At 45.2% G+C, this 27,986-nt stretch overlaps 2 protein-coding genes and 1 long non-coding RNA gene across 6 annotated transcripts in view; 1 reads left to right on the top strand and 2 right to left on the bottom strand.

Annotated features, from left to right (window-relative positions):
• Positions 1-397, bottom strand: part of ATG16L1 (autophagy related 16 like 1) — a 68,591-nt gene extending 68,194 nt beyond the window's left edge. For all 4 annotated transcript variants that reach the window (XM_077291057.1, XM_077291058.1, XM_077291059.1 and 1 more), the window contains exon 1: positions 3-397. In XM_077291057.1, coding sequence (XP_077147172.1) covers positions 3-117 — 115 coding nt within the window. In that variant the 5' untranslated portion in view covers positions 118-397. The remainder of the gene's footprint in view (positions 1-2) is intronic.
• Positions 351-27,986, top strand: LOC143808427 (uncharacterized). The gene is made up of 4 exons (XR_013221952.1): positions 351-474; positions 26,310-26,470; positions 26,565-26,597; positions 27,349-27,986. It is a non-coding gene; the product is annotated as an uncharacterized LOC143808427 (long non-coding RNA).
• Positions 26,151-27,424, bottom strand: LOC143808425 (uncharacterized). Its single transcript, XM_077291078.1, has 3 exons — positions 27,041-27,424; positions 26,552-26,634; positions 26,151-26,450 (listed from the first exon to the last, which is right to left on the bottom strand). The coding sequence occupies exons 1-3, from the start codon at positions 27,072-27,074 to the stop codon at positions 26,151-26,153; spliced, it is 417 nt and encodes a 138-aa protein (XP_077147193.1). The 5' UTR covers positions 27,075-27,424.

The raw sequence follows: 27,986 nt of genomic DNA, 5'->3' as shown, positions 1-27,986 counted from the left end.
ACACTGCAGGATGAGCTCCTCGAAGGCCTGCCTCTGCTCCCGGTCTCTCCTCCGCAGCTCCCGGGAGATGTGAAGCTTCCAGCCTGGGAGAGCCCCTGCCCTGCAGCCGGCAGCCATGGCGGCGCTGTGTCCTCCTGCGGGCGGCGCTCTCACATGGTGGGCTCCGGGGCTGGCACAGCTGTCCGGATCAGTAACGCCCCCCGCAGTCTATACTGGCTGTAGCTGCCCGGCCCCGTCACTACACCGGGGCCCGGCTACCTCCTACTTCCTCTATGCTCCACTGCACAATCTGTTCAACCTTCCACCATATCCGCCGCAGCCCTGCGTCCCTGGATCCATTCACGCCGTGACGCACACTGATGACGTCAGATAAGGGCGACCTACGCCGCCAAGAACGGTCTGCGTTTGCTTGACGCAAAATAACGCTAGCGTCATCAGAGGAAAAGTTATATCCGCTTCTGTGAAAAACAGCAGGTACTAACAGTCACTATGAGTGATTAATGAATGGCATCAGGTGAACGCGCGACTTGCGGCGGCCATGTTGTGGTTGGCAGAATGTTGCAGCAGTCATCAGGTGACTTGTAATCACGTGTTGCTAATAACACAGGAGGAAATGGCAGTGTGACAGTGATCTCATTCTGTTATACAGATTAGGTCCTCGGTGTTCAAAACTTCCGAAAAGAAACACTAGTTGTTGCCCATAATAACCAATAAGAGTTCAGCTTTCATTTTTGATACAGCTCTTGTAGCATGGCAGCTGCGCTGTGATTGGTTGCTATTGGAAACAAAGTTTTTCCTTTATATACAGTTTTAATACATCTGCCCACTGGTCACATATGCATCATGGTTTCCATTATAAGTTCCCCTATAGGCTGTATTTGGTTTACAATTATTTCTGTTGGGTGTCACTGATGTGGCCATCACTATCACAGAAATGAGGCTGCCGTCACACTATCAGTATTTGGTCAGTATTTTACATCAGTATTTGTAGCCAAAACCAGGAGTGGGTGATAAATACAGAAGTGGTGCATATGTTTCTATTATACTTTTCCTCTATTTGTTCCACTCCTGGTTTTGGCTTAGGCTGCTTTCACACTAGTGTCGGCACAGGGCCGTCGCTATGCGTCATGCCGACGCACGTTGTGAAAATAATGCCCGACGTAGGCAGCGGAAGCAGTCTTACGACGCTTCCGCTGCCCCATTGTAAGGTCTGGGGAGGAGGGGGCAGAGTTTCAGCCGCGCACATGCGCGGTCGAAAATGGCGGACACGACGCGCAAAAAAAGTTACATGTAACTTTTTTTGTGCCAACGGTCCGCCAAAACACGACGCAACCGTCGCACGACGGTTGCGACGTGTGGCCATACATCGCAATGCGTCGCTAATGTTAGTCTATGGGGAAAAAACGCATCCTGCGGACAATTTTGCAGGATGCTTTTTTTCTCCCTAAACGACGCATTGCGACGTATTACAAACAATGCTAGTGTGAAAGTAGCCTTACAAATACTGAAGTAAAATACTGACCAAATACTGCTAGTGTGACGGCAGCCTAATAGTGTTGCATGTTGAAAACTGGTGCTGTTGTGTCACAGTTGGGTCTTCCCATGTCTGGTTTCACATCTAGGCTTCATCAGGAACCAACATTGCAAATTCCTTAAAAATGCTCTACAAAGTAGTCTAACATTCTGCGCTGCTGTGTGCGCCCCGCTGTGAGGAAAGGAGAACAGACAGAATTAATAATAGGGATATTCAGGTGACGCTTGTAACCAACATGTGGGTCTGACAATAGCATTATTTTCCTATTTCTGTTGCTCTAAGGCCCTGTTCACACTGTCTTTATGCAGGAGGTCCGTGACTGCCCAGATATGGGATACAGACAGAACCTCCAATGGAGACACAAAGTAGCAGAGCCAACATGTCCTCCGCTGTGCTTCTTTGTAAGGCCGGGGTCACACTAGACAGGAATACGGATGAGGGAGAGGCGCAAAAACAACGCATTGCACACGGACCAATGTTTCTCTATAGGGCAGCTCCTATCTGCCAAATAATTCTCAGCCGTATTTTACAGACTGAGAAAATCGCAGCATGCTGTGTTTCTCAGTGTATTGCACAAAAAATCCACCAATGAAAGTCTATGGGGGCGAGAAAAATACGAATTACACACGGACCATGCGTGTGACTTGCGAGAAATATGTACCGGTGTTCTATCGAAAAGCCGGCAATTCAATGCGGTGTACAGTAAAATCACACTGACAGAATAGAATAGGTAGAATAAATGTCTACACATAGAATAGGTATATATATATGTCATTGACACACACACACACACACACACACACACACACACACACACACACACACACACACACACACACACACACACACACACACATTTAATGCAGAGCTAGATAGCTTAAAAGCCGGTAATTGAATTGTCGGCTTTTGCTATTTCCTTACCAAACCCGACAGGATATGAGACATGGTTTACATACAATAAACCATTTCATATCCGTTATATTTTTACATATTCCTTACTACTAATGTTAGTAGTGTGTATGTGCAAAATTTGGGAGCTCTAGGTGTTAAAATAAAGGATTAAATCACGGAAAAAACTGGCGTGGGCTCCCGCGCACTCCCGCGCCAGAGTGGGAAAGCCAGTGACTGAGGCCAGATATTAATAGCCTAGAGAGTGACCATGGTTATTGCCCCCCCCCCCGGCTAAAAACATCTGCCCCCAGCCACCCCAGAAAAGGCACATCTGGAAGATGCGCCTATTCTGGCACTTAGTCTCTCTCTTCCCACTCCCGAGTAGCGGTGGCATATGGGGTATTACGGGGTTAATGTCACCTTGCTAATGTAAAGTGACATTAAGCCTGGTTAATAATGGAGAGATGTCAATAAGACACCTATCCATTATTAATCCAATAGTAATAAAGGGTTAAAAATACACACACATTATGAATAAAGTATTTTAATGAAATAAATAAATACTTGGGGTTTTAATATCGTTATTGTACGCTCAATCCAACTGACGACCCTCGTTCTTCTGAAAAAAAAGGAAAATAAAAAAACAACAATATCGCATACCTGTCCGCTGTACAGTCATGTCCCACGATGTAAATCCATCTGAACGGGTTAAATAAATTTACAACCAGGAGCCTGCTAATGCGGCCGCTCCTGGCTGTATAAACGGGAATGATTGGAGTGCAGCTTTGTTGACTTGTGGTGCTGCGCCCCCTGGTGGCATAAACTCATATCAACTCTAGCGTCAGAAAATATTCAGAAAAATTCCCACGCTAGCAAGGTGACATTAACCCCTTATTACCCCATATCCCACCGCTACAGGGCAATGGGAAGAGAGTGGCTAAGTGCCAGAATGCGCCTTTTCTTGGGTGGCTGGGGGCAGATGTTTTTAGCCGGGGGGGGGCAATAACCATGGTCCCTCTCTAGGCTATTACTATCTGCCCTAAGTCACTGGCGTTCCCACTCTGGCGGAGAAAATTGCGCGGGAACCCACTCCAGTTTTTCCCGTGAATTAACCTTTTATTTTAACATCTAGAGCTCCCAAATTTTGCACACACACAATTGGAACATTATTAGTGAGGAATATGAAAAAATGTAACGGATATGAAATGGTTTACTGTACAGTATGTAAACCATGTCTCATATCCTTTCAGGTTTGATAAAGAAATAGCAAAAGCCGACAATTGAATTACTGGCTTTTCTGCTATCTAGCTCTGTATTAAATGTAAATATAAATATATATATAGACTGTATATATGTTTTCACGAATATTTGAGCCCATGGATCCATTCTATGTCCATTTTGCAAGCTGGCGAGAAAATCTCGCCATACGGATGACACACGAATACTTTTTGGAGAAAAAATCGCATCCTCACATTGAATACGGATCACTGTTCAGGAACTTTTCTGCGTATTTCGGCAGTAAAAAACGGACCGTATTTTGATACGCTCTGTCTGACCCCGGCCTAAAGCTATCCTCCTCACATGGGCATAAGACTTCTACTGTGTCTCTGTGCCCATCTAAAAAGAGGAACACAACTAAAATGTAGATATAAGGCCGTGTTGACAAGTAGCACAAATGCTGCGTTTTTTTTTCTCCTGCCTTTTATCTGCATGTGTCTGCTCCATAATACTGTAAGTAATAACAATCTCGGATTATTATATTTCTCCTGTGATTTCCTCTTTATTTGATTTGCTTTTGGTGCGGACTTGAAGAAGCAGATTTAATGGGTTTTTTTAGTACAGAAAAGTTTGATTCTGAACTTATAAAGGCAGTTGTAGTTTTTTTTTACATATACGGTATTTCTTTCAGTCTCCCTACAGAACTTAAACGTCTCTGCCCTGATGGAGCCACAAGATGTGACAGGAAAGTAAAGCTATCCCAGACTTATATAAAGTTTGTGAGCAGTGGCGTCACTTGATGCTTGTGAGCCTCTGCAAGATCTCCAACAGGACCCCCATCTATCATAGGTTTTTATTAATATTGGACTTATCATATAGAACAGAGAGACTTTTTGGGGCCACCTAATCTCCAGGGCGCAGGAGTGGCTGCAACCCCTGCATCTATTCTATTTACGCCCCTGTGTTTGAGATGTAAGGCGGCCAGGGTGGTAGTCGTGGCACCGGGCTGTAGTGTTCCCACACTCTGGTGCCCTACAGATGAAATACATTGTTCTTTGTACTGTATATGCAGCATTCGCAGCAACACTGGCGGTTATTGTCATATCGGCTCCGCATTCATGAGCTCCGCAAATCACTTCAGAGACGGGGTCTTTTTCCATCAGTTTAACTTTACCATTCAGCAGGGCATTCAACACACTGGCAACACTGGTTACACAAAGAGACATCTTCTGCGCTTTCCCTGCCTTCCGGGCAGCCTCTATCCTTTCTATCAGCTCTGTCTCCCTTCTCCCGGCAATCCTTGCTGTATCACTAGACAGTCTATGTCCCATCCGTGCCTTCAATGTGACCAGCTCTCTGCCAGCCCCTTGTCCGTTTACAATAGGGAAAGGTGCCGGGAACACCATCTCAGCTATTCCCTCCCCAGTCATAGACCCCGGATCCTTCTTGTGATGGTCTTAGCTGGTGCCCGCCTGCATAATTCTCCAGCCTGGGGCCCCTTCCTGCCGTAGCATCTTTATCCCCACGGCCTGTGGACCATCTTCTTCACTGCTCTCACACCTTGCCCGGGGCAATAGTGATGGGTCTTTCACAAACAATCCAGTACAAAGAGCCGGCTCCCTGCTGTGAACGATGGGAGCTGGCACCCCAGTGAGAGCCACTAAATTCTCTGAATGGCTCTCACTGGGCGTAAAATCCCTGTGTTCAGCAGACGTAACTCCGCCCACTTGAACAAAAGTCCACCCACTCATCAATTTAATTGATTAAAAGCAAGTGGGCAGAGTTTTTGTCGTAGGTGGGTGGGGTTTCAGCTGCATCACGTCAGCATAAATATGTGTTCACATATTGTGAACACATATTTAAAGGGAACGTGTCACCCCCCTCAGGCGTTTGTAACTAAAAGAGCCACCTTGTGCAGCACAAATTCTGCATTCTGACAAGGTCGCTCTTTTAGTTATGATGCCTGCACACGCTGAAATAATCACTTATAAAATGGGCCCCCTCTTACCCTGAAACCGCCAGGGAGGCGGTCTTTCCTTCCTAATCAGACGCAGCTCAGCCGTCACACCAGGCCTGTGCGAACCAGGCGCCGCCTCCTCTTGCTGCATTATCGTCCCCGGCGCCTGCGCATTAAGTTTTTTTTTCGGGCTTGCGCAGTTGCGCTGCCCTTTGTACTTACAGCGCAGGCGCCGGGGACAATAACGAAGCTAGAGGAGGCGGCGCCTGGCGCGCACAGCTCCGGAGCGACAGCTGTGCTGCGTCTGATTAGGAAGGAAAGACACGCCTCCCTGGCGGTTTCAGGGTAAGAGGGGGCCCATTTTATAAGTGATTATTTCACCGTGTGCAGGCATTATAACTAAAAGAGCCACCTTGTCAGAATGCAGAATTTGTGCTGCACAAGGTGGGTCTTTTAGTTACAAACGCCTGAGGGGGGTGACAGGTTCCCTTTAATAGGGATCCATTTAGGATCCAAAAAGAGCCGACTCTTCTTGGTGAGCGGAGCCGAGAGAGCCGGATTACCAAAAAGAGCCGGACTGCCCAATCACTACTGGGCAAGGCTGCACGGGCTCTGCTCTCTAATCAGGAAGCACTTCTCTTATATCCCTGATGCTCTGCCCTAACTCCTCCCCACTGAGCAACCCCATACTGCCTGCGCATTACTTTCACTCCTATCCTATTCCTTACCTCTGATGCCCCCTCTATTCTAATCCCTTTACGGTCCTATACTATCTAAGATCCTCTTCTAGCCCTAAGCTTATACACAGTACATGACATTACAGTACATAAAAATTACATTTCTCATTAATAAACCACAATGTCATCATGTGAACAGCGTCCAGGGGAGAGGAGGCATGTGGGGGTCCCCACCACCTCCTTATGGAGACTTGGGTAAGGTTATACACACTTGCCCTTGCCAATTGTCCTGAATATTCCCATACTGTCCCATGTGTTCGAGAATAATTCCAGTAAATGTGTGGCTGTCTTAGGCCTAAAAGGGACATTGTTTATGTAAATCCCACCCCAAAGTGGGCAGATCCACAAAGCTTGCAGGGTATTCCCAGACTGAGGGAGGGCTCAGACGTCCTTAAAGGGAATCTGTTACCCCCCTGGGACTTATATGACCTACTAATATGGGCATACAGGTAATAGAAATGTTACACAAGTGTGACACCCCAGGAGTCCGGTTGTCACAGTGGCATTGCCTTCCTGACGGGGAGGGTGATGCTATGCCTGGAAGCGAGATGGATCCCTTTAACAGGTAACATTTGCATGCAACACTTTTTCTGACTCCAGGCCAGAAGGGGGAGCTCTAGACCCGGTTTCAGGGTAGCTTCCCTATATATACTCTGGCTGGGGGAGGAATTAGAGGAGATTGTAGGAGACAATGAGGGAAGAAGGCGCACAGGAGGAGAGAGAAACTGGAGTGGAGCTGCGATTGGGCTCTCTCCAGGTTTGAGCACAAGAAGCCGGAAGTCCGAGGTTATGCGGGAACTGTATGCCCGAACTGTATGCTCGACAGCAGAAACTGGCTGGCAGGAGATTCCAAGTCTCCTGGCCATAATTACACCCGAAGGCACAGAAGGCAGATTAGAGCCCGGAGTCACCACGAGAGAGGGACACCTGTAAAAAGGCTCAAGCTACCTGCCATGCGGGTAGTGTCCACCTAAAGGGACAGACTGAGGCTTCACACAAGGTCCTCTCTCAGGCAGCAAGGCACTGAGAATACAGCGCAGTAAGGAAGGCTTCCAACCCCACCTGGCTGGGGGGATTCCGAATCGCTTCCAAGCTGCCCGGATTCCAAAGATCACATGTAACCTGTACCTGAACTTCACCAGTAAAAGGTAAAGAGACTGCAACCCAGTGTGTTATGATCCGGTGACCTAGGAGCCGCATGAGAGACTTTCTCAGGAGTAAGTGGTATCTGTACTGACCGCGAACCCTAAACTGACACCGCAACTAGAAGTAGCCGTGGGGTGTGCCTGACCCGTCCTAGACACCTCGACACAGCCGGAGGACTAAATACCCCTATAGGTGGAAATGGGAATTCTATCTTGCCTCAGAGTAGAGCCCCAAAGGATAGGCAGCCCCCCACAAATATTGACTGTGAGTATAAGAGGAAAGACACACGCAGGCAGAAAAACAGAATTTAGCAAAAGAGGCACTTCTAGCTAAATAGAAAAGGATAGGACAGAATTCTAAGCGGTCAGTATTAAAATCCTAAAAATATCCACAGCAGAAAATACAAATATACTACATCTAACTAAAGACATAGCAAGTATATCTGCAACTCCTGAGAATCCAGCATGACTGAAAAATCCAAACAAAGTCTAAGCTGGATAAAACACAAATGAATTGCACTGAATTACAAGCACACTGCATGTGTGCACAGAGACAAAAAAACAGACACTTATCTTAGCTGAATTGGCAGCAGAGCATGAGGGACCAGAGAGAGAAAAAACTGGCACTGACTAATGAATCCAGCAGCCCTAAATACCCCAGTCAGGCCTGCAATCAGCAAGGACACCTGAGCAGGATTGCAAGCCAGGGACAGCTGCAATACCACCAATAACCACCGGAGGGAACCCAAGAACAGAATTCACAACAGTACCCCCCCCCCTTGAGGAGGGGGCACCGAACCCTCACCAGAGCCCCCAGGCCGATCAAGACGAGCCAGATGAAAGGCACGGACCAAATCAGCAGCATGGACATCAGAGGCAAAAACCCAAGAATTATCCTCCTGGCCATAACCCTTCCATTTGACAAGGTACTGAAGCCTCTGCCTCGAAAGGCGAGAATCCAAAATCTTCTCGACCTCATACTCCAACTCCCTATCAACCAACACAGGAGCAGGAGGATCAACAGAGGGAACAACGGGCACCACATATTTCCGCAATAAAGATCTATGGAAAACATTATGGATGGCAAAAGAGGCCGGAAGGGCCAAACGAAAAGACACCGGATTGATGATCTCAGAAATCCTATAAGGACCAATAAACCGAGGCTTAAACTTAGGGGAAGAAACCTTCATAGGAACATGACGGGAAGACAACCAGACCAAATCCCCAACCCGAAGCCGGGAACCAACACACCGACGACGGTTACCAAAACGCTGAGCCTCCTCCTGAGACAACACCAAATTGTCCACCACATGAGCCCAAATCTGTTGCAACCTGTCAACCACAGAATCCACACCAGGACAATCAGAAGGCTCAACCTGCCCCGAAGAAAAACGAGGATGAAAACCAAAATTACAAAAGAAGGGCGAAACCAAGGTAGCAGAAATAGCCCGATTATTAAGGGCGAACTCGGCCAATGGCAAGAAAGCCACCCAATCATCCTGATCAGCAGACACAAAGCATCTCAAATAAGTTTCCAAAGTCTGATTAGTTCGCTCGGTCTGGCCATTTGTCTGCGGATGAAATGCGGAAGAAAAAGACAAATCAATGCCCAGCCTAGCACAAAAGGCCCGCCAAAACCTAGAAACAAACTGGGAACCTCTGTCGGACACAATATTCTCCGGAATACCAATCAAACGAACCACATGCTGGAAAAACAACGGAACCAAATCAGAAGAGGAAGGCAATTTAGGCAAAGGCACCAAATGAACCATCTTAGAGAACCGGTCACAAACCACCCAGATAACCGACATCCTCTGGGAAATCGGAAGATCTGAAATAAAATCCATAGAAATATGTGTCCAGGGCCTCTCAGGGACCGGCAAAGGCAAAAGCAACCCGCTAGCACGGGAACAACAAGGCTTGGCCCACGCACAAGTCCCACAGGACTGCACAAAAGAACGCACATCACGCGACAAAGAAGACCACCAAAAGGACCTACCAACCAAATCTCTGGTACCAAAAATACCAGGATGGCCAGCCAACACAGAACAATGAACCTCAGAAATCACTCTACTAGTCCATCTGTCAGGAACAAACAGTTTGCCCACTGGACAGCGGTCAGGTTTGTCAGCCTGAAATTCCTGCAGAACCCGTCGCAAATCAAGAGAAATGGCAGAAAGGACCACCCCTTCCTTCAGAATGCCGACCGGTTCCAGTACCTCAGGAGAATCAGGCAAAAAACTCCTAGAGGGGGCATCAGCCTTAATATTCTTAGAACCCGGAAGATACGAGACCACGAAATCAAAACGGGAGAAAAACAAGGACCATTGAGGCTGTCTAGGATTCAGCCGTTTGGCAGACTCGAGGTAAATCAGATTTTTATGATCGGTCAAGACCACAATACGGTGCTTGGCTCCCTCAAGCCAATGTCGCCATTCCTCAAATGCCCACTTCATAGCCAACAACTCCCGATTGCCGACATCATAATTGCGTTCAGTAGGCGAAAACTTACGGGAAAAGAAGGCACACGGTTTAATCAAGGAACCAACAGGATCCCTCTGGGACAAAACGGCCCCTGCGCCAATCTCAGAAGCGTCAACCTCAACCTGAAACGGAAGAGAAACATCCTGCTGACGCAACACCGGGGCAGAAGTAAATCGGCGTTTAAGCTCCTGAAAGGCAGAGACAGCCACAGAGGACCAATTCGTTACATCAGCGCCTTTCTTCGTCAAATCGGTCAGGGGTTTAACCACACTGGAGAAGTTAGCAATGAAACAGCGATAAAAATTAGCAAAGCCCAAAAATTTCTGAAGGCTCTTCACGGATGTGGGCTGAATCCAATCATGAATGGCCTGAACCTTAACCGGATCCATCTCTATAGATGAGGGAACAAAAATGAAGCCCAAAAAAGAAACCTTCTGCACTCCAAAGAGACACTTAGACCCCTTCACAAACAAAGCATTATCACGAAGGATCTGAAATACCATCCTGACCTGTTTCACATGAGACTCCCAATCATCGGAAAAAATCAAGATGTCATCCAAATATACAGTCATGAATTTATCAAGATAATTCTGGAAAATATCATGCATGAAGGACTGAAAAACAGATGGAGCATTAGAGAGTCCGAATGGCATCACAAGGTATTCAAAATGGCCTTCGGGTGTATTAAACGCAGTTTTCCATTCATCACCCTGCTTAATACGAACAAGATTATATGCCCCCCGAAGGTCAATCTTAGTAAACCAACTAGCCCCCTTAATCCTGGCAAACAAATCGGAAAGCAAAGGGTATTGAAACTTGACTGTAATCTTATTCAAGAGGCGATAATCAATACAGGGTCTCAAGGAGCCATCCTTCTTAGCAACAAAAAAAAATCCCGCTCCCAACGGTGAAGAAGATGGCCAAATATGCCCCTTCTCCAAAGACTCCTTAACATAACTCCGCATGGCGGTATGTTCTGGCACAGACAGGTTGAAAAGTCGGCCCTTGGGAAACTTACAGCCTGGAATCAAGTCAATAGCACAATCACAGTCCCTATGCGGTGGAAGGGAACTGGACTTGGGCTCATCGAATACATCCTGAAAATCAGACAAAAACTCTGGAAACTCAGAAGAGGTGGAAGAGGAGATTGACATCAAAGGAACATCACTATGAACCCCCTGACAACCCCAACTAGTCACAGACATAGACTTCCAATCCAACACAGGATTATGTATCTGCAACCATGGAAAACCCAGCACAATAGCATCATGCAAATTATGCAACACCAGAAAACGACACTCTTCCTGATGGGCTGGCGCCATGCTCATGGTCACCTGTGTCCAAAACTGGGGTTTATTTTTAGCCAAAGGTGTAGCATCATGCCCCTTAAAGGAATAGGGTTCTGCAAAGACTGCAAGGGGAAACCACAACGCCTGGCAAATTCAAAGTCCATTAGATTCAAAGCGGCGCCTGAATCCACAAACGCCATGACAGAAAATGACGACAATGAGCAGATCAAGGTCACAGATAACAGAAATTTAGGTTGTACAGTACTGATGGTAACTGAACTAGCGAATCTCTTTGTACGCTTAGGGCAGACTGAAATGACATGAGAAGCATCGCCACAATAAAAACACAACCTATTCTGACGTCTGAATCCTTGTTGTTCCGTTCTAGACAGAATCCTATCACACTGCATAGGCTCAGGCATCTGCTCTGAGGACAACGCCACAGCGCGCACAGTTCTGCGCTCCCGCAAGCGCCGATCAATCTGAATGGCCAGAGACATAGAATCACTCAGACCATCAGGCTTGGGAAACCCCACCATAACATCTTTAACAGATTCAGAAAGACCCTTTCTGAAAATTGCAGCCAAAGCTTCATCATTCCATTTAGTCAGCACAGACCATTTTCTAAATTTCTGACAATACAATTCTGCCGCTTCTTGACCCTGAGACAGGGCCAACAAGGTCTTTTCCGCTTGATCCACAGAATTTGGTTCATCATATAATAATCCTAGAGCCTGAAAAAAGGCGTCTACATTAAGCAAGGCCGGATTCCCAGATTCCAGTGAAAATGCCCAATCCTGAGGGTCGCCACGCAACAGGGAAATGACAATTTTAACCTGCTGAATGGGATCACCAGAGGAACGAGGTTTCAGAGCAAAAAACAGTTTACAGTTGTTTTTAAAACTCAAAAATTTGGACCTGTCCCCAAAAAACAAATCAGGAGTAGGAATCCTAGGCTCTAAAAGCGGAGTCTGAACAATATAATCCGAAATACCCTGTACCCTAGCAGCAAGCTGGTCTACACGAGAAACTAATCCCTGAACATCCATGCTAGAACAAGTCTCCTCAGTCACCCAGAGGAAAAGAGGGAAGGAAAGAAAAAACAGGCTACAGAAAAAAAAATGTCTCAACACCTTTCTTCCCTTCTTCTGAGATGCATTTAACTCATTGTTGGCCAGTTGTACTGTTATGATCCGGTGACCTAGGAGCCGCATGAGAGACTTTCTCAGGAGTAAGTGGTATCTGTACTGACCGCGAACCCTAAACTGACACCGCAACTAGAAGTAGCCGTGGGGTGTGCCTGACCCGTTCTAGACACCTCGACACAGCCGGAGGACTAAATACCCCTATAGGTGGAAATGGGAATTCTATCTTGCCTCAGAGCAGAGCCCCCAAAGGATAGGCAGCCCCCCACAAATATTGACTGTGAGTATAAGAGGAAAGACACACGCAGGCAGAAAAACAGAATTTAGCAAAAGAGGCACTTCTAGCTAAATAGAAAAGGATAGGACAGAATTCTAAGCGGTCAGTATTAAAATCCTAAAAATATCCACAGCAGAAAATACAAATATACTACATCTAACTAAAGACATAGCAAGTGTTGTGAAATTGGATTTTGGGCTCCCCCGGTGGCCACTGGTGGAATTGAACTGGTGTGCATCATCCCCTCTGTTCACCTGCTTCCATCAGGATGTGGGAGTCGCTATTTAACCTTGCTCCTCTGTCACTTCCATGCCGGTCAACATTGTAATCAGAAGCATTTCTGTGCATGTTCCTGCTGCTAGACAACTCCCAGATAAGTTGGACTTTTGTCCTCGTTTGTTTTTTGCATTTTGTTCCAGTTCACAGCTGTAGTTTCGTTTCTGTGTCTGGAAAGCTCTTGTGATCTGAAATTGCCACTCTGATGTTATGAGTTAATACTAGAGTCTTAAAGTAATTTCAGGATGGTATTTTGATAGGATTTTCAGCTGACCATGAAAGTGCCCTTTCTGTCTTCCTGCTATCTAGTAAGCGGACCTCAATTTTGCTAAACCTATTTTCATACTACGTTTGTCATTTCATCTAAAATCACCGCCAATATATGTGGGGGCCTCTGTCTGCCTATCGGGGAAATTTCTCTAGAGGTGAGCCAGGACTATATTTTCCTCTGCCAGGATTAGTTAGTCCTCCGGCCGGCGCTGGGCGTCTAGGGATAAAAAACGTAGGCAACGCTACCCGGCTACTGTTAGTTGTGCGGCAGGTTTAGTTCATGGTCAGTTTAGTTTCCATCCTTCCAAGAGCTAGTACTTATGTTTGCTGGGCTATGTTCTCTTGCCATTGAGAACCATAACAGTTTGACCGGCCACAAAACGGTTAAATTAATTGACAGAGAAAGGAGAGAAAAGAGAAGTCTGCTGAAGATTTTTTTTTTTTTTCCTTCCCTTCAGTTCTGAGTGTGCTTGTAATTGAATCTCTTGCAAGTCTGCCTATATTGCAGCCTTTCTCTCTCTCTCTCTCCTTCTAATCCTGGAATGGCTCTGTGTTCACCTGTTTAAAATGGATATTCAGAGTTTAGCTGCAGGTTTGAATAATCTCACCACGAAAGTTCAAAATTTACAAGATTTTGTTGTTCATGTTCCTATATCTGAACCTAGAATTCCTTTGCCTGAATTTTTCTCGGGGAATAGATCTTGCTTTCAAAATTTCAAAAATAATTGCAAGTTGTTTTTGTCCCTGAAATCTCGCTCTGCTGGAGATCCTGCTCAGCAGGTCAGGATTGTGATTTCCTTGCTCCGGGGCGACCCTCAGGATTGGGCTTTTGCATTGGCTCCAGGGGATCCTGCGTTGCTCAATGTGGATGCGTTTTTTCTGGCCTTGGGGTTGCTTTATGAGGAACCTCAGTTAGAGCTTCAGGCGGAAAAGGCCTTGATGTCCCTATCTCAGGGGCAAGACGAAGCTGAAATATACTGCCAGAAATTCCGTAAATGGGCTGTGCTTACTCAGTGGAATGAGTGCGCCCTGGCGGCGAATTTCAGAGAGGGTCTCTCTGATGCCATTAAGGATGTTATGGTGGGGTTCCCTGTGCCTGCGGGTCTGAATGAGTCCATGACAATGGCTATCCAGATCGATAGGCGTCTGCGGGAGCGCAAACCTGTGCACCATTTGGCGGTGTCTACTGAGAAGACGCCAGAGAATATGCAATGTGATAGAATTCTGTCCAGAAGTGAACGGCAGAATTTAAGACGAAAAAATGGGTTGTGCTTCTATTGCGGTGATTCAACTCATGTTATATCAGCATGCTCTAAGCGTACTAAGAAGCCTGATAAGTCTGTTTCAATTGGCACTTTACAGTCTAAGTTTATTCTATCTGTGACCCTGATTTGTTCTTTATCATCTATTACCGCGGATGCCTATGTCGACTCTGGCGCCGCTTTGAGTCTTATGGATTGGTCCTTTGCCAAACGCTGTGGGTATGATTTGGAGCCTCTTGAAACTCCTATACCCCTGAAGGGGATTGACTCCACCCCATTGGCTAGTAATAAACCACAATACTGGACACAAGTAACTATGCGGATTAATCCGGATCACCAGGAGATTATTCGCTTTCTTGTGCTGTATAACCTACATGATGTGTTGGTGCTTGGATTGCCATGGCTGCAATCTCATAACCCAGTCCTTGACTGGAAAGCTATGTCTGTGTTAAGCTGGGGATGTAAGGGGATGCATGGGGACGTACCTGTGGTTTCCATTTCATCATCTATTCCCTCTGAGATTCCTGAATTCTTGACTGAATATCGTGACGTTTTTGAAGAACCTAAGCTTGGTTCATTACCTCCGCACCGGGAGTGCGATTGTGCCATAGATTTGATTCCGGGTAGTAAATACCCTAAGGGTCGTTTATTTAATCTGTCTGTGCCTGAACATGCTGCTATGCGAGAATATGTAAAGGAGTCCTTGGAAAAGGGACATATTCGTCCTTCGTCATCTCCCTTAGGAGCCGTTTTTTTCTTTGTGGCTAAGAAAGATGGCTCTTTGAGACCGTGTATTGATTATCGGCTTTTGAATAAAATCACGGTTAAATATCAATATCCGTTGCCACTGCTGACTGATTTGTTTGCTCGCATAAAGGGGGCCAAGTGGTTCTCTAAGATAGATCTCCGTGGGGCGTATAATTTGGTGCGAATTAAGCAGGGGGATGAGTGGAAGACCGCATTTAATACGCCCAAGGGCCACTTTGAGTATTTGGTGATGCCTTTTGGTCTTTCAAATGCCCCTTCAGTCTTTCAGTCCTTTATGCATGACATTTTCCGTGATTATTTGGATAAATTTATGATTGTGTATCTGGATGATATTTTGATTTTTTCGGATGACTGGGACTCTCATGTCCAGCAGGTCAGGAGGGTTTTTCAGGTTTTGCGGTCTAATTCCTTGTGTGTGAAGGGTTCTAAGTGCGTTTTTGGGGTTCAAAAGATTTCCTTTTTGGGATATATTTTTTCCCCCTCTTCCATCGAGATGGATCCTGTCAAGGTTCAGGCTATTTGTGATTGGACGCAACCCTCTTCTCTTAAGAGTCTTCAGAAATTTTTGGGCTTTGCTAACTTTTATCGTCGATTTATTACTGGTTTTTCTGATGTTGTTAAACCATTGACTGATTTGACTAAGAAGGGTGCTGATGTTGCTGATTGGTCCCCTGCTGCTGTGGAGGCCTTTCGGGAGCTTAAGCGCCGCTTTTCTTCCGCCCCTGTGTTGCGTCAGCCTGATGTTGCTCTTCCTTTTCAGGTTGAGGTCGACGCTTCTGAGATCGGAGCTGGGGCGGTTTTGTCGCAGAGAAGTTCCGATTGTTCCGTGATGAGACCTTGTGCCTTTTTCTCACGTAAATTTTCGCCCGCCGAGCGGAATTATGATGTTGGGAATCGGGAGCTTTTGGCCATGAAGTGGGCTTTTGAGGAGTGGCGTCATTGGCTTGAGGGGGCTAGACATCAGGTGGTGGTATTGACTGACCACAAAAATCTAATTTATCTTGAGTCCGCCAGACGCCTGAATCCTAGACAGGCGCGCTGGTCGTTGTTTTTCTCTCGGTTTAATTTTGTGGTGTCCTACCTGCCGGGTTCTAAGAATGTTAAGGCGGATGCCCTTTCTAGGAGTTTTGAGCCTGACTCCCCTGGTAACTCTGAACCTACAGGTATCCTTAAGGATGGAGTGATATTGTCTGCCGTTTCTCCAGACCTGCGGCGGGCCTTGCAGGAGTTTCAGGCGGATAGACCTGATCGTTGCCCACCTGGTAGACTGTTTGTTCCTGATGATTGGACCAGTAAAGTCATTTCTGAGGTTCATTCTTCTGCGTTGACAGGTCATCCTGGAATCTTTGGTACCAGGGATTTGGTGGCAAGGTCCTTCTGGTGGCCTTCCCTGTCTCGAGATGTGCGAGGCTTTGTGCAGTCTTGTGACGTTTGTGCTCGGGCCAAGCCTTGTTGTTCTCGGGCTAGTGGATTGTTGTTGCCCTTGCCTATCCCGAAGAGGCCCTGGACGCACATCTCGATGGATTTTATTTCGGATCTTCCTGTTTCTCAGAAGATGTCTGTCATCTGGGTGGTGTGTGACCGCTTCTCTAAGATGGTCCATTTGGTTCCCCTGCCTAAGTTGCCTTCTTCTTCTGAGTTGGTTCCTCTGTTTTTTCAAAATGTGGTCCGTTTGCATGGTATTCCGGAGAATATCGTTTCTGACAGAGGAACCCAATTCGTGTCTAGATTTTGGCGAGCATTCTGTGCTAGGATGGGCATAGATTTGTCTTTCTCGTCTGCTTTCCATCCTCAGACTAATGGCCAGACCGAGCGGACGAATCAGACCTTGGAGACATATTTGAGGTGTTTTGTGTCTGCAGATCAGGATGATTGGGTTGCTTTTTTGCCTTTAGCGGAGTTTGCCCTCAATAATCGGGCCAGCTCTGCCACCTTGGTGTCTCCTTTTTTCTGTAATTCGGGGTTTCATCCTCGATTTTCTTCTGGTCAGGTGGAATCTTCGGATTGTCCTGGAGTGGATGCTGTGGTGGAGAGGTTGCATCAGATCTGGGGGCAGGTAGTGGACAATTTGAAGTTGTCCCAGGAGAAGACTCAGCTTTTTGCCAACCGCCGGCGTCGGGTTGGTCCCCGGCTTTGTGTTGGGGACTTGGTGTGGTTGTCTTCTCGTTTTGTCCCTATGAGGGTTTCTTCTCCTAAGTTTAAGCCTCGGTTCATCGGCCCGTACAAGATATTGGAGATTCTTAACCCTGTGTCCTTCCGTTTGGACCTCCCTGCATCTTTTTCTATTCATAATGTTTTTCATCGGTCATTGTTGCGCAGGTATGAGGTACCGGTTGTGCCTTCCGTTGAGCCTCCTGCTCCGGTGTTGGTTGAGGGCGAGTTGGAGTACGTGGTGGAAAAAATCTTGGACTCCCGTGTTTCCAGACGGAAACTCCAGTATCTGGTCAAATGGAAGGGATACGGTCAGGAGGATAATTCTTGGGTGACTGCCTCTGATGTTCATGCCTCCGATCTGGTCCGTGCCTTTCATAGGGCTCATCCTGATCGCCCTGGTGGTTCTGGTGAGGGTTCGGTGCCCCCTCCTTGAGGGGGGGGTACTGTTGTGAAATTGGATTTTGGGCTCCCCCGGTGGCCACTGGTGGAATTGAACTGGTGTGCATCATCCCCTCTGTTCACCTGCTTCCATCAGGATGTGGGAGTCGCTATTTAACCTTGCTCCTCTGTCACTTCCATGCCGGTCAACATTGTAATCAGAAGCATTTCTGTGCATGTTCCTGCTGCTAGACAACTCCCAGATAAGTTGGACTTTTGTCCTCGTTTGTTTTTTGCATTTTGTTCCAGTTCACAGCTGTAGTTTCGTTTCTGTGTCTGGAAAGCTCTTGTGATCTGAAATTGCCACTCTGATGTTATGAGTTAATACTAGAGTCTTAAAGTAATTTCAGGATGGTATTTTGATAGGATTTTCAGCTGACCATGAAAGTGCCCTTTCTGTCTTCCTGCTATCTAGTAAGCGGACCTCAATTTTGCTAAACCTATTTTCATACTACGTTTGTCATTTCATCTAAAATCACCGCCAATATATGTGGGGGCCTCTGTCTGCCTATCGGGGAAATTTCTCTAGAGGTGAGCCAGGACTATATTTTCCTCTGCCAGGATTAGTTAGTCCTCCGGCCGGCGCTGGGCGTCTAGGGATAAAAAACGTAGGCAACGCTACCCGGCTACTGTTAGTTGTGCGGCAGGTTTAGTTCATGGTCAGTTTAGTTTCCATCCTTCCAAGAGCTAGTACTTATGTTTGCTGGGCTATGTTCTCTTGCCATTGAGAACCATAACAAGCAAGTATATCTGCAACTCCTGAGAATCCAGCATGACTGAAAAATCCAAACAAAGTCTAAGCTGGACAAAACACAAATGAATTGCACTGAATTACAAGCACACTGCATGTGTGCACAGAGACAAAAAAACAGACACTTATCTTAGCTGAATTGGCAGCAGAGCATGAGGGACCAGAGAGAGAAGCAATCCCTCCAAGAACAATGGACAACTGGCACTGACTAATGAATCCAGCAGTCCTAAATACCCCAGTCAAGCCTGCAATCAGCAAGGACACCTGAGCAGGATTGCAAGCCAGGGACAGCTGCAATACCACCAACAACCACCGGAGGGAACCCAAGAACAGAATTCACAACACCAGTGTCCTTCAATTCTTTCCTGCACTTCACCATCTATCATCCTTACCAACTGCATCCGGAGCCCTGGGGATTAAGCTCTACCTGTGGGGAGCTATACCACCTCTGCTGCAATACCATCAGCCCCAGTGGACCACTTTAAGCAGCGTCGGCCATCCCTGGCCCAGTACCACAGGTGGCGTCACGAACTCTAGACTTTATTTCCCAATACACTTTATTTCCCCTTTAATTGGACGCTCAGGGCCACTGACCGGGTCACCGCTGCCACTGTGACTTCCCCTTTAAGAACCGGCCTGGTTCCGAGTACCCTACGGTCCTAACGGGCGCTCCACAAGTCGTACCTGTATGCCTCATATTAATGGTCTTGTTGAGAAATCTTATATTCTGTCTTTATGCTAAACATTACTTCCTTGAAATCCCTGCCTCCTCTCCTGAGTATAGTATTACCCCTACTTCCATCAGCGTCAGCTACGGCCCCGGAATCTTGCATCTGCGCCTTGTACTCCCTCAAAAATCCATATCTCTTCCTCCCTTGTATGGGCGCTGCATTCAGGCATCTTCTGCGCAGGTGACTTCTGCATGTTTAAAGGGAACCTGTCACCTGAAGTTGGTGGGACCAGTTTTGGGTCATATGGGCGGGGTTTTCGGGTGTTTGATTCACCCTTTCCTTACCCGCTGGCTGCATGCTGGCCGCAATATTGGATTGACGTTCATTCTCTGTCCTCCAGAGTACAAGCCAGCGCAAGGCAATATTGCCACTTTCTCCCTGCATAGTCTTCGCTATGTACACATGGTTCCTAGCGATGACTATGCAGGGAGGAAGTGGTGAGAGCATCTTATCGGCGTGCACGCAGGCGGACACTGGAGCGGAAGTCGCCGGCGCCTGAATGCAGTGCCCATAGAAGGGAGGATGAGGTATGTATTTCTGAGTGAGTGAAGGGCGCAGGTGTGGGATTCTGGGGCCGTAACTGATGTGTATAGGAGGGGATAGTATTACAATGAAGACAGGGGGCAGGGATTTCTTTGAAGTACAGCACACCCCGAAGCCTGGAAGAAATCATTAGCATAAAGAAGCAATATAACATTTATCAGCAACAAGACCATTAATATGAGGCATACAGGTAGGGCTAGTGTAACATTTCTATCACCTGTATGCCCATATTAATAGGTCATATACGTCCTGGGGGTGACAGATTCCCTTTAATATAGCCTATTTTCTGGCCTTCTTTTGCATCCAATACTGATGACCTTCTGGGACTCTTTATGTGGGTCACCCTTGTTCTTCCCTATTAGAAGTCTCTTTTGAGTTCTTTCTTGTAATTTTTTGCAATCCAGTTTTGTTCAGTTTTTTACCTGTACATAATATATTGGCCACGTCTGGACTATTGTAAGGAATGTCATATGTGATCCTGACAATACTTTGCATTTCTGGCAGGGCCTCCAGTCTGGGGCCTCTCTCATTTCCTACCTGTGTAACAATACATTGTGCCTTTAACAAAAGAGCAAAGCGAAATGTAATTGTGTCCAATAGGGAAAGGTGATAGCCATTGTTTGCACAGCTGCCGGTGGATTGCGATATAGAATTAATGGAGTATTTGTTGTGTAGCACACTTCTACCTGGACGTGTCAAACATTACTCCAGGTGTCACAGGGAAATACAGGCATCTGATACTTTAAGGCTATGTGCACATGTTGCGGATTTGATGCTGCGGATTTGCAGCAGTTTTCCATGCGGTGTACAGTACCATGTAAACCTATGGAAAACCAAATCCGCAGTGCCCATGGTGCGGAAAATACAGCGCGGAAACGCTGCGCTGTTTTTTCCGCAGCATGTCAATTCTTTGTGCAGATTCCGCAGCGTTTTACACCTGGTCCTTAATAGGAATCTGCCGGTGTAAAACCGCAGGTGAAATCCGCACAAAAACGCAGAAAATCCGCAGTAAATCAAAAACAGTGCTGAAAAATCCGCACACAAATCTGTAACGTGGGCACATAGCCTTAGTGAAAGGACTTGGAAAAATAGATAAACGCATTTGTAAACCTGTCAATTGTATCAATTATCCATGTAGTGGTAATAAACCAGCACGTTTGTGCATTATGGTTTATGCAGGAACAAAAGTGATCCAGCGAAATGTCATATAATCATCTTATCACTGCATCTGCTCAACAGTAGCCATCAGAGATGGGTAGAGGAAAACCCATTGATTAATTGCGGAATTAGCATCGTCACTGGTGTAAGTCTCTGAAATCTTTGTAGTGTTGTCAGTTAGTGAACATATGGTATGTGCACACTATGGGGACGATTCATTAAGGCTGGCATTGCGCACGCCAACCTTAAGTCAAGGGAAACACATCAGTTGCTGAATTTGGTGCATCTTCTCAATATCGTGTCTCTGGGTGCCGACAATTTTGCTGAGTTTGAAGTAGCTCTGCCTTTTACCACTCGACTCCTCCCCAGCTCCACCTAATTATGAAGAGCTGCTTCAAACTGGCATGAAACCACCAAAAAATACAACTTTTTTAGCCCAACTCCTCCTTGCACAAAAATTTGCGACTTTTCAAAGTGTTATATTTTAGTTTTCTGGCTGAAACACTATGATTAACCATCAGTCTGCTTGTTGAGTTTTTAAGGTTTTGAGTTTCTGGGGATAATTTGAAGAGTTTTTTTCTCCAAGTAAGGCCAGAGCGACTCTAAACATATGAAAAATCGGTCAGAGTCTCCCTGCTGAGAGTCGCACGAGTGTTCTCCGTATGGTCATCCATGTGTAATGCGTTTGCATTGCGATTTTCTCCCACCCATGTATCCATATGGCATCCGTATGACATGTGTATGACTTTCTATTTCTCACTGGCTTTCTCCATTGAATTAAATTGCTCAATGGGCTGAAATGAGGAAAATGTGTGCATTTGTCGCAAGCTAGATGGATGGTCCTTGTGGCATTCTAGTATTTCTTGCACTCATAGGCTTGCATTGATGAGTCTCGGACGATATACACGTACAATCGCTGTGTACCAAGGTGGCACGGGGTGGTAGTCATAGCCAAGTCCACTAGGTCACAGTCATTGAGCACCCCGGCCCCTTGCACAGATACAGTCAGTTACCTCTAGCACTTGGTTGCTCCCAACACTGGAACAGTGTCCTCCGGATACACCACACGCCACGCTTCAGTTCCAACGTTAAACTTTTTAATAGGGAAGGGGTAGATGAGGTCAATGAAGTAAATGAGGTAACAATTCCTGAGCTGTCCCTATTCAAAGATGCTGCTCCATCGGCAACAGTATCAGCAGAAGCATCAGCTCCCAATCGGCTCCCAGGAGCTAATAGTCTGTTGGTGGGCACTCACACAGTCCTTGTGCCCGTTCCTACTGCCTGGCAGTCCTTCGGCAGCACTGTTTCCCCTCGAGGGGTGTATTCTGCTCCCAGTTGTGGAGCACGTCCTGCCATGGCCAAGCCTAGCCAGGCCATGCCTGGGGACTGGAAGTTCCTGTTTCTTTGAGGCTGCTGACCCAGCCTACTAGGTTAACCTTTGCTATCCCAAATGTAAATATGTTCATTACAACACAGTATATACAATACAAGGACATGGGATAAAAGAGCATCACACAATACACACAGCATTAATAAAACAGCACTGAAATTCTCCGCTACCTCCTTATAGCAGCATGCTGGGATTTTATGTGCATGTCGAATATGCCTGAGAAAGAAATACGGTGATGTGAGCTGCCCCATAGATTAACAGTGGTCCAAGTGCTATGCGATGTTTTCTCGCATAGCACTCGTCCGTATTCTATGGTAGTGTGACTCCGGCTTAAATGTCAAATTAGGCAGAGAGTCTGATATTGGGAATCCTAACAGTGTGTAACGGAGAAATGAGAGAAACAGGAAGAGAAATAAGGTGACACGTGACTGTTAGGCAAATCGCATACGAGTCGTCACAAGATGCCAAGCAGTCGAGTGACACAAGACTCTCAATGTAAGCATCTTGCATCATTTTAAACTTGCCCAGAGAAACCCCAGTAAAAGCTACATGTCTTTCATGCCAAATCTGAAGAAAAACATGGTATTTCTGCTCTCACACTCAAACCAATAAATTAAAAAACACAAAAATTGAGCTTGGTTTAACTTGGCATACATGCAGCACATAAACAGCATGTTCACATTGGCCATAAAGCATACAAAACCTACCAGAACCAAAATGAGCAAAAACCCTGCTGTATCTAAATAAGGACCGTATTTTTCGCCTTATAAGATGCACCTTATTATAAGCCGCACCTAGGAAAATAAGGAAAAAAATATTTTGAGCCAAATAGTGTGCAAAAACCTTTAATAAAATACAAAATATAATCTGTGGATGACGCTCTGTTATGGGGAATCTGTGAATTACAGTACAGTGCCTGCAGTACCGTATATTGTGACCACCACCCCCCTCATCCTCAGGAATACACCCACTTACTGTATACATGGATGTATTCTGAAAGATGAGGGAGGTGGTCGTCACATTTGTGATAAACACTTTGAACACTACATTACAGTGTATATTTACACTAAATATGGCTAGAACCCCCATCATCCTTCAGAATACACCCATTGACACAGTTTATTCTGAAGGGGTGATGATGTGGGTTTTTTGCTCACCTTTCCTAAAAGGATCTTGGACTTGTGAGTACCGTTGTTGCAACATTAAATAGTGTGCAGGGACACACCAATCCCATCCATCCCTGCAGAGAAGGACTATGTCTGGGACTGTGGAGGGTAAGGCCTCTTTCACACTTCCGTCTTTCAGCTTCCATCACAATCCGTCGATTTTTGAGAATGCAGGATCCTGCAAAAAAATTTGCAGGATCCTGCATTTTCCCATAGACTTGTATTAGCGACGGATTGTGACGGATGGCCATCCATTTCATCCATCTTTCACTGGATCCTGCATTAAAAAAAACGGTCCGTCGGGCAGAGAAAACGTTCAGAGGAACGTTTTTTCTGCACGTCGGAAAATCGGTCAGCGATAGTAGCAATAGTAGCCTATGGGCGCAGGATGCGTCGCTGTCTGTTTCCGTCAGGGAAATTCTCTCTCTCGCTCGCTCTCTTTCTCTTTTTACTATTGATGCTGCCTATGCAGCATCAATAGTAACAAGATATAATGTTAAAAATAATAAAAAAAAATAAAAAATCGCAGTATTCTCTCGTGAGCCCGCGACTTCTCGCAAGATTTCGCAATGTATTACTAGGAACGCTAGCTGCCGGGAGCATCGCTGCGCAGGATGCCGGTAGGTGAGAATACTGCGATTTTTAAAAATTTTTTTACCTGGTTTGTGTTGTGTATGCATTTTTGCAGCGGAAAACCGCTGCGAAAACACATACACAACAGGTGCACATAGGCTCGACGGGTCCGTCAGAAAGACGGGCCCAGTGCACAAGTTTTCCATAATCTGCACAGGATCCGTTATTTCAACATCTTGACTTATCCTGTGCAGATTTGGAAGACGGAAGTGTGAAAGAAGCCTAAGACCTATTAGACAAAGTGGAGCTTTTCGTGTCCTACTATTGAATGTGGACATAGTGTAGACTAAAGTGTAACTCCAGCTTTGTAATTGGGCCATATAGTTGCTTGTTACAGTTCTGCTACAGACCATGGTCAAATGTAAGGTTTGTGTGTTTGCTACTGACATTTCTGTAGGGACTAGGCAGACCTAGTCAAGCATCAAAGATGAAAATGAAGAGAAATATATACAAACATTACTAAAATACTGCTAACTGTAATGTCACAATGTCTAAGGTGTTAATCCAGGAAGAAAGTAAACACAAACAAAGAAAATGAAAGAAATGTGCAGGAGCAACTGCTGTAGACGAAAGGCAAAAGCAAAAAAGTGACAGCAAAGTGCTTACAAATTATATGTATTAATTCTGAATTGCGTTACTGCCGTATTTACTATTCAATACGTATAAATGTGAGGTTCTTAGCGCACATCTTGATCAAATTGTGCGAGCCCATCTGCCAACGACAAGGTGACCACTTCAGATGGGACCTACACTAACACTACACTAACTGGTAGTAATAAAGTCCCTATGTCTATTGCTGTTGATCCAGAAGAAGGCAAAAACCCTGGACACGTTCGGCCAATTTGTGACTCAGGGAAAAATTCCTTCTTGACCCCGGGAAAAGGCGATCAGTCCTAAAACCCTGGATCAAACCCTACTACTAATACTATGGTTATTATTATTATCCTCCTGCATTTATTATTACTTTGGTAATTTCTAAGTAATCTAATATGTCCACATTCTAATATTACAGCTAAAATCATTACTATATGCTAAATATTATATTTGATTTTTTATGTACAAGATCTTTTTTTCTAAAGTGGTTGACCTAGAAGGAGGAATATCTATCTATTAACATTAAAATATTTATTTAATAACAGCTAAAATGAGTTATTTTATGATGTTTGTCTTTTTTCTTATTATAAATATTCTATCATTGCAGCTTTAAATATTTCTATGCTATTACTATAAAAAGACTAGTGTAACTTTCTGCTAGAAATATTACTGCTGTACTATGTATATGCGGTTGATCCAGAAGAAGGCAAAAACCCTTGGACACTTTCAGCCAATCTGTGTCACAGGGGAAAAATTCCTTCTCAACCCCGGGAAAAGGCGATCAGTCCTAGAACCCTGGATCAAGCACCCTAATTCTATTAAAATAAGTCTAATGTGATATTATCATCTTTTTTGTCGCTTTACTGCCAATGTTATATTAATAGGATAGTTGTTAATACTAGCTGACTGCACATCTTATGATAAATACTTCTCTATATCCTATTTGTCCTACTGCAACTAATTGTTTATATTGTTATTAATTATTGTTAATGCTGCGCCCCTACCAATAATGGGGTCCCTATTCTTACTTTCCTAGATCAAACCTGTTGTTATAACTAACAATATTATCATTTTTATATTTCTATTCTATTTTTTATTTACTAAAATTACTACTTTTTGTTACTACTTTGTTAGCTAATATTACACTTTTACCTACTAATATTAATATACTGCTGCAATGATAATTTTATACTGTTCTTATTATCACTATTATTATTTTTTTTCATACTTACGTCCCAGTATTTGCCGTATATGATGTTATCGGCTGAGAGGTCCTAGCAGGATTGTCCAGATAATGTTCCTCTTTCCTCTCAAATACTGGTTGATGAACGGTGAGATGTCACACCGCCTGGTCCTCCTTCTTGGGACGCTTATTCTGGTGCTCCTCCTGGTGCTCCTCCTGGCCTTTTTTTCTGGTGCCGATCTTAATTCTGATCTTGATCTCTTTCTTCTTTTCTCCCATCTTGTCTTCTTTCTGTTCTTCCTCATCTTCATCTAGGTCCATGCACAGTTCTTTAGCCATCATTGCCCATGCTTCTTGTTTTGTGATCTGCATCTTCCAGGATGGTGTAGGCTGCTCTTCATATTCGTGCCTTGGTAGATATTTCTTCTGGGCTGTTGGGTTTGTCGGCATGAGGCGCTAAGAAGACAACAGATTAAGTTAGTAATGTAATGAGCCATTCCTACACACCCCTTCGTCTTTAAAAATAATGGCAGCGGTATAGTCGTCTTCTCACTAACCTCCATCTTGTAGAGAGAAGAAGACGGGAGAAGGTTCACACAGAAGGTCAGTCTTCTAAGCGTCTCCTCCGGTGGGATATTAACTGAAGAAAAAACAACCAAACATTAGAATCAACCATAACCGTGCAAGGAGGGTGTGACAGGGCGTCAATACTGACCCCAATACTAAGTACAAAGAGGGGAAATGGCAGTAAAAAGAAGCTAGAAAAATGTGTTTTTCGTATATAAACCTTCTGTAGACTTCATGGGCAGCAGTTTATTCCCCTCTCTACCTATGAAGCTTTTATGTTCAGAGAGGCGCTGTGAACCTCTATTGGGGATCAGTTAAGCTTTCTGGTACTTCTTACAGCAAACATATGCAGTACTATAGTAACCCCCCAAAATACTGGAAACTGGACACATCCCAAAGATAGATATTCGTGAAGCCATTGGGAGCCATATGACCACAGTATAGAGAATGGTCGTCTACCACAGTGTGAGCAATCTCACCTGATCCAACGCAGGCTGAATGGCCGCTCCACATGGTCTCCGCTGTAGTCTTCACTCCTATCTAAATGTATCAAACTCCTATAAAACAGCCAGAACAGCCAGATTAGCTTTTGGGTACTTGGTTCTGATTTCTTTGACTAGGGTGTACTGTTATTAGAAACTTTGGGAAATACTGTATGTATGTTTAGGGGTCATTGCTGGGGCAAAGGCAACATTGGGAAAATGTGCAGGATATTGACTGTTATCTATAAAATATTTGCCCTCCCCCATTAATATGTGATGTACATGGAGCACTTTCTATCATGCAGGGATAGTAGGAATAATAGACTTTGGGCCGCTCTCCGCGATGCAGGCGCCGGTCCCTATGGAGCTGTTGTTAAATATTGGACTCCCATCACTGGATGCACCAATATGGACGATGTGACAAGTGGTGAGAACGATCAACCCCAGCCTCTATCATGGACATGTCTCTATGGAAAGTATCGGGGTACATGATAACAATCAGTAACATGACGTCTTGATTTCTTCTGTACGGACATGTGATGAGATAAATCAGCCGTCACCATTATTATATTACAGGCTTATACCTGATCTGTCGCTGTAGCCGCTGGTGTCTGTCCTCACTCACTGCTGAGATTCCACAGACTGAAGATAACCGACTTTTTTTTCTTTTTCAAATTCAAATCCAGCAATCTTATTGGTTGTTTATTGCCATGGTAACAGAAGTTGTTGATAATTTAAAGGGATATGACGCATTTATTTCCCTATAGTGAATTTTACTATATATTTCATATAACACTGGATACATGAACTTATAGACTGAGAAATAATTTGTGGACATATACTTGTATAACTCTTCTTATTTTACATAGCATCATCTGTGGGAGCTGCAGCACTATTCCTGGGGTAAAATAACTAGTGTTGACAATAAAATGTATATTGTTAA

This window comes from Ranitomeya variabilis, chromosome 2 (genome assembly GCF_051348905.1).
Source record: "Ranitomeya variabilis isolate aRanVar5 chromosome 2, aRanVar5.hap1, whole genome shotgun sequence".
Classification (NCBI taxonomy): domain Eukaryota; kingdom Metazoa; phylum Chordata; class Amphibia; order Anura; family Dendrobatidae; genus Ranitomeya; species Ranitomeya variabilis.
Note: the sequence above shows the minus strand (reverse complement) of the source record. Positions and strands in the feature narration are given on the sequence as shown.

What these genes read in the sequence shown, in the direction of transcription:
- LOC143808425 (XM_077291078.1), bottom strand. Translation starts at nt 27,074, where the DNA reads ATGTGGAGCGGCCATTCAGCCTGCGTTGGATCAG. An exon ending in TTCAGCCTGCGTTGGATCAG is followed by an intron (nt 26,635 to 27,040) that starts GTGAGATTGCTC and finishes TTTTTTCTTCAG; the next exon opens with TTAATATCCCACCGGAGGAG. An exon ending in CTTCTCTCTACAAGATGGAG is followed by an intron (nt 26,451 to 26,551) that starts GTTAGTGAGAAG and finishes TTGTCTTCTTAG; the next exon opens with CGCCTCATGCCGACAAACCC.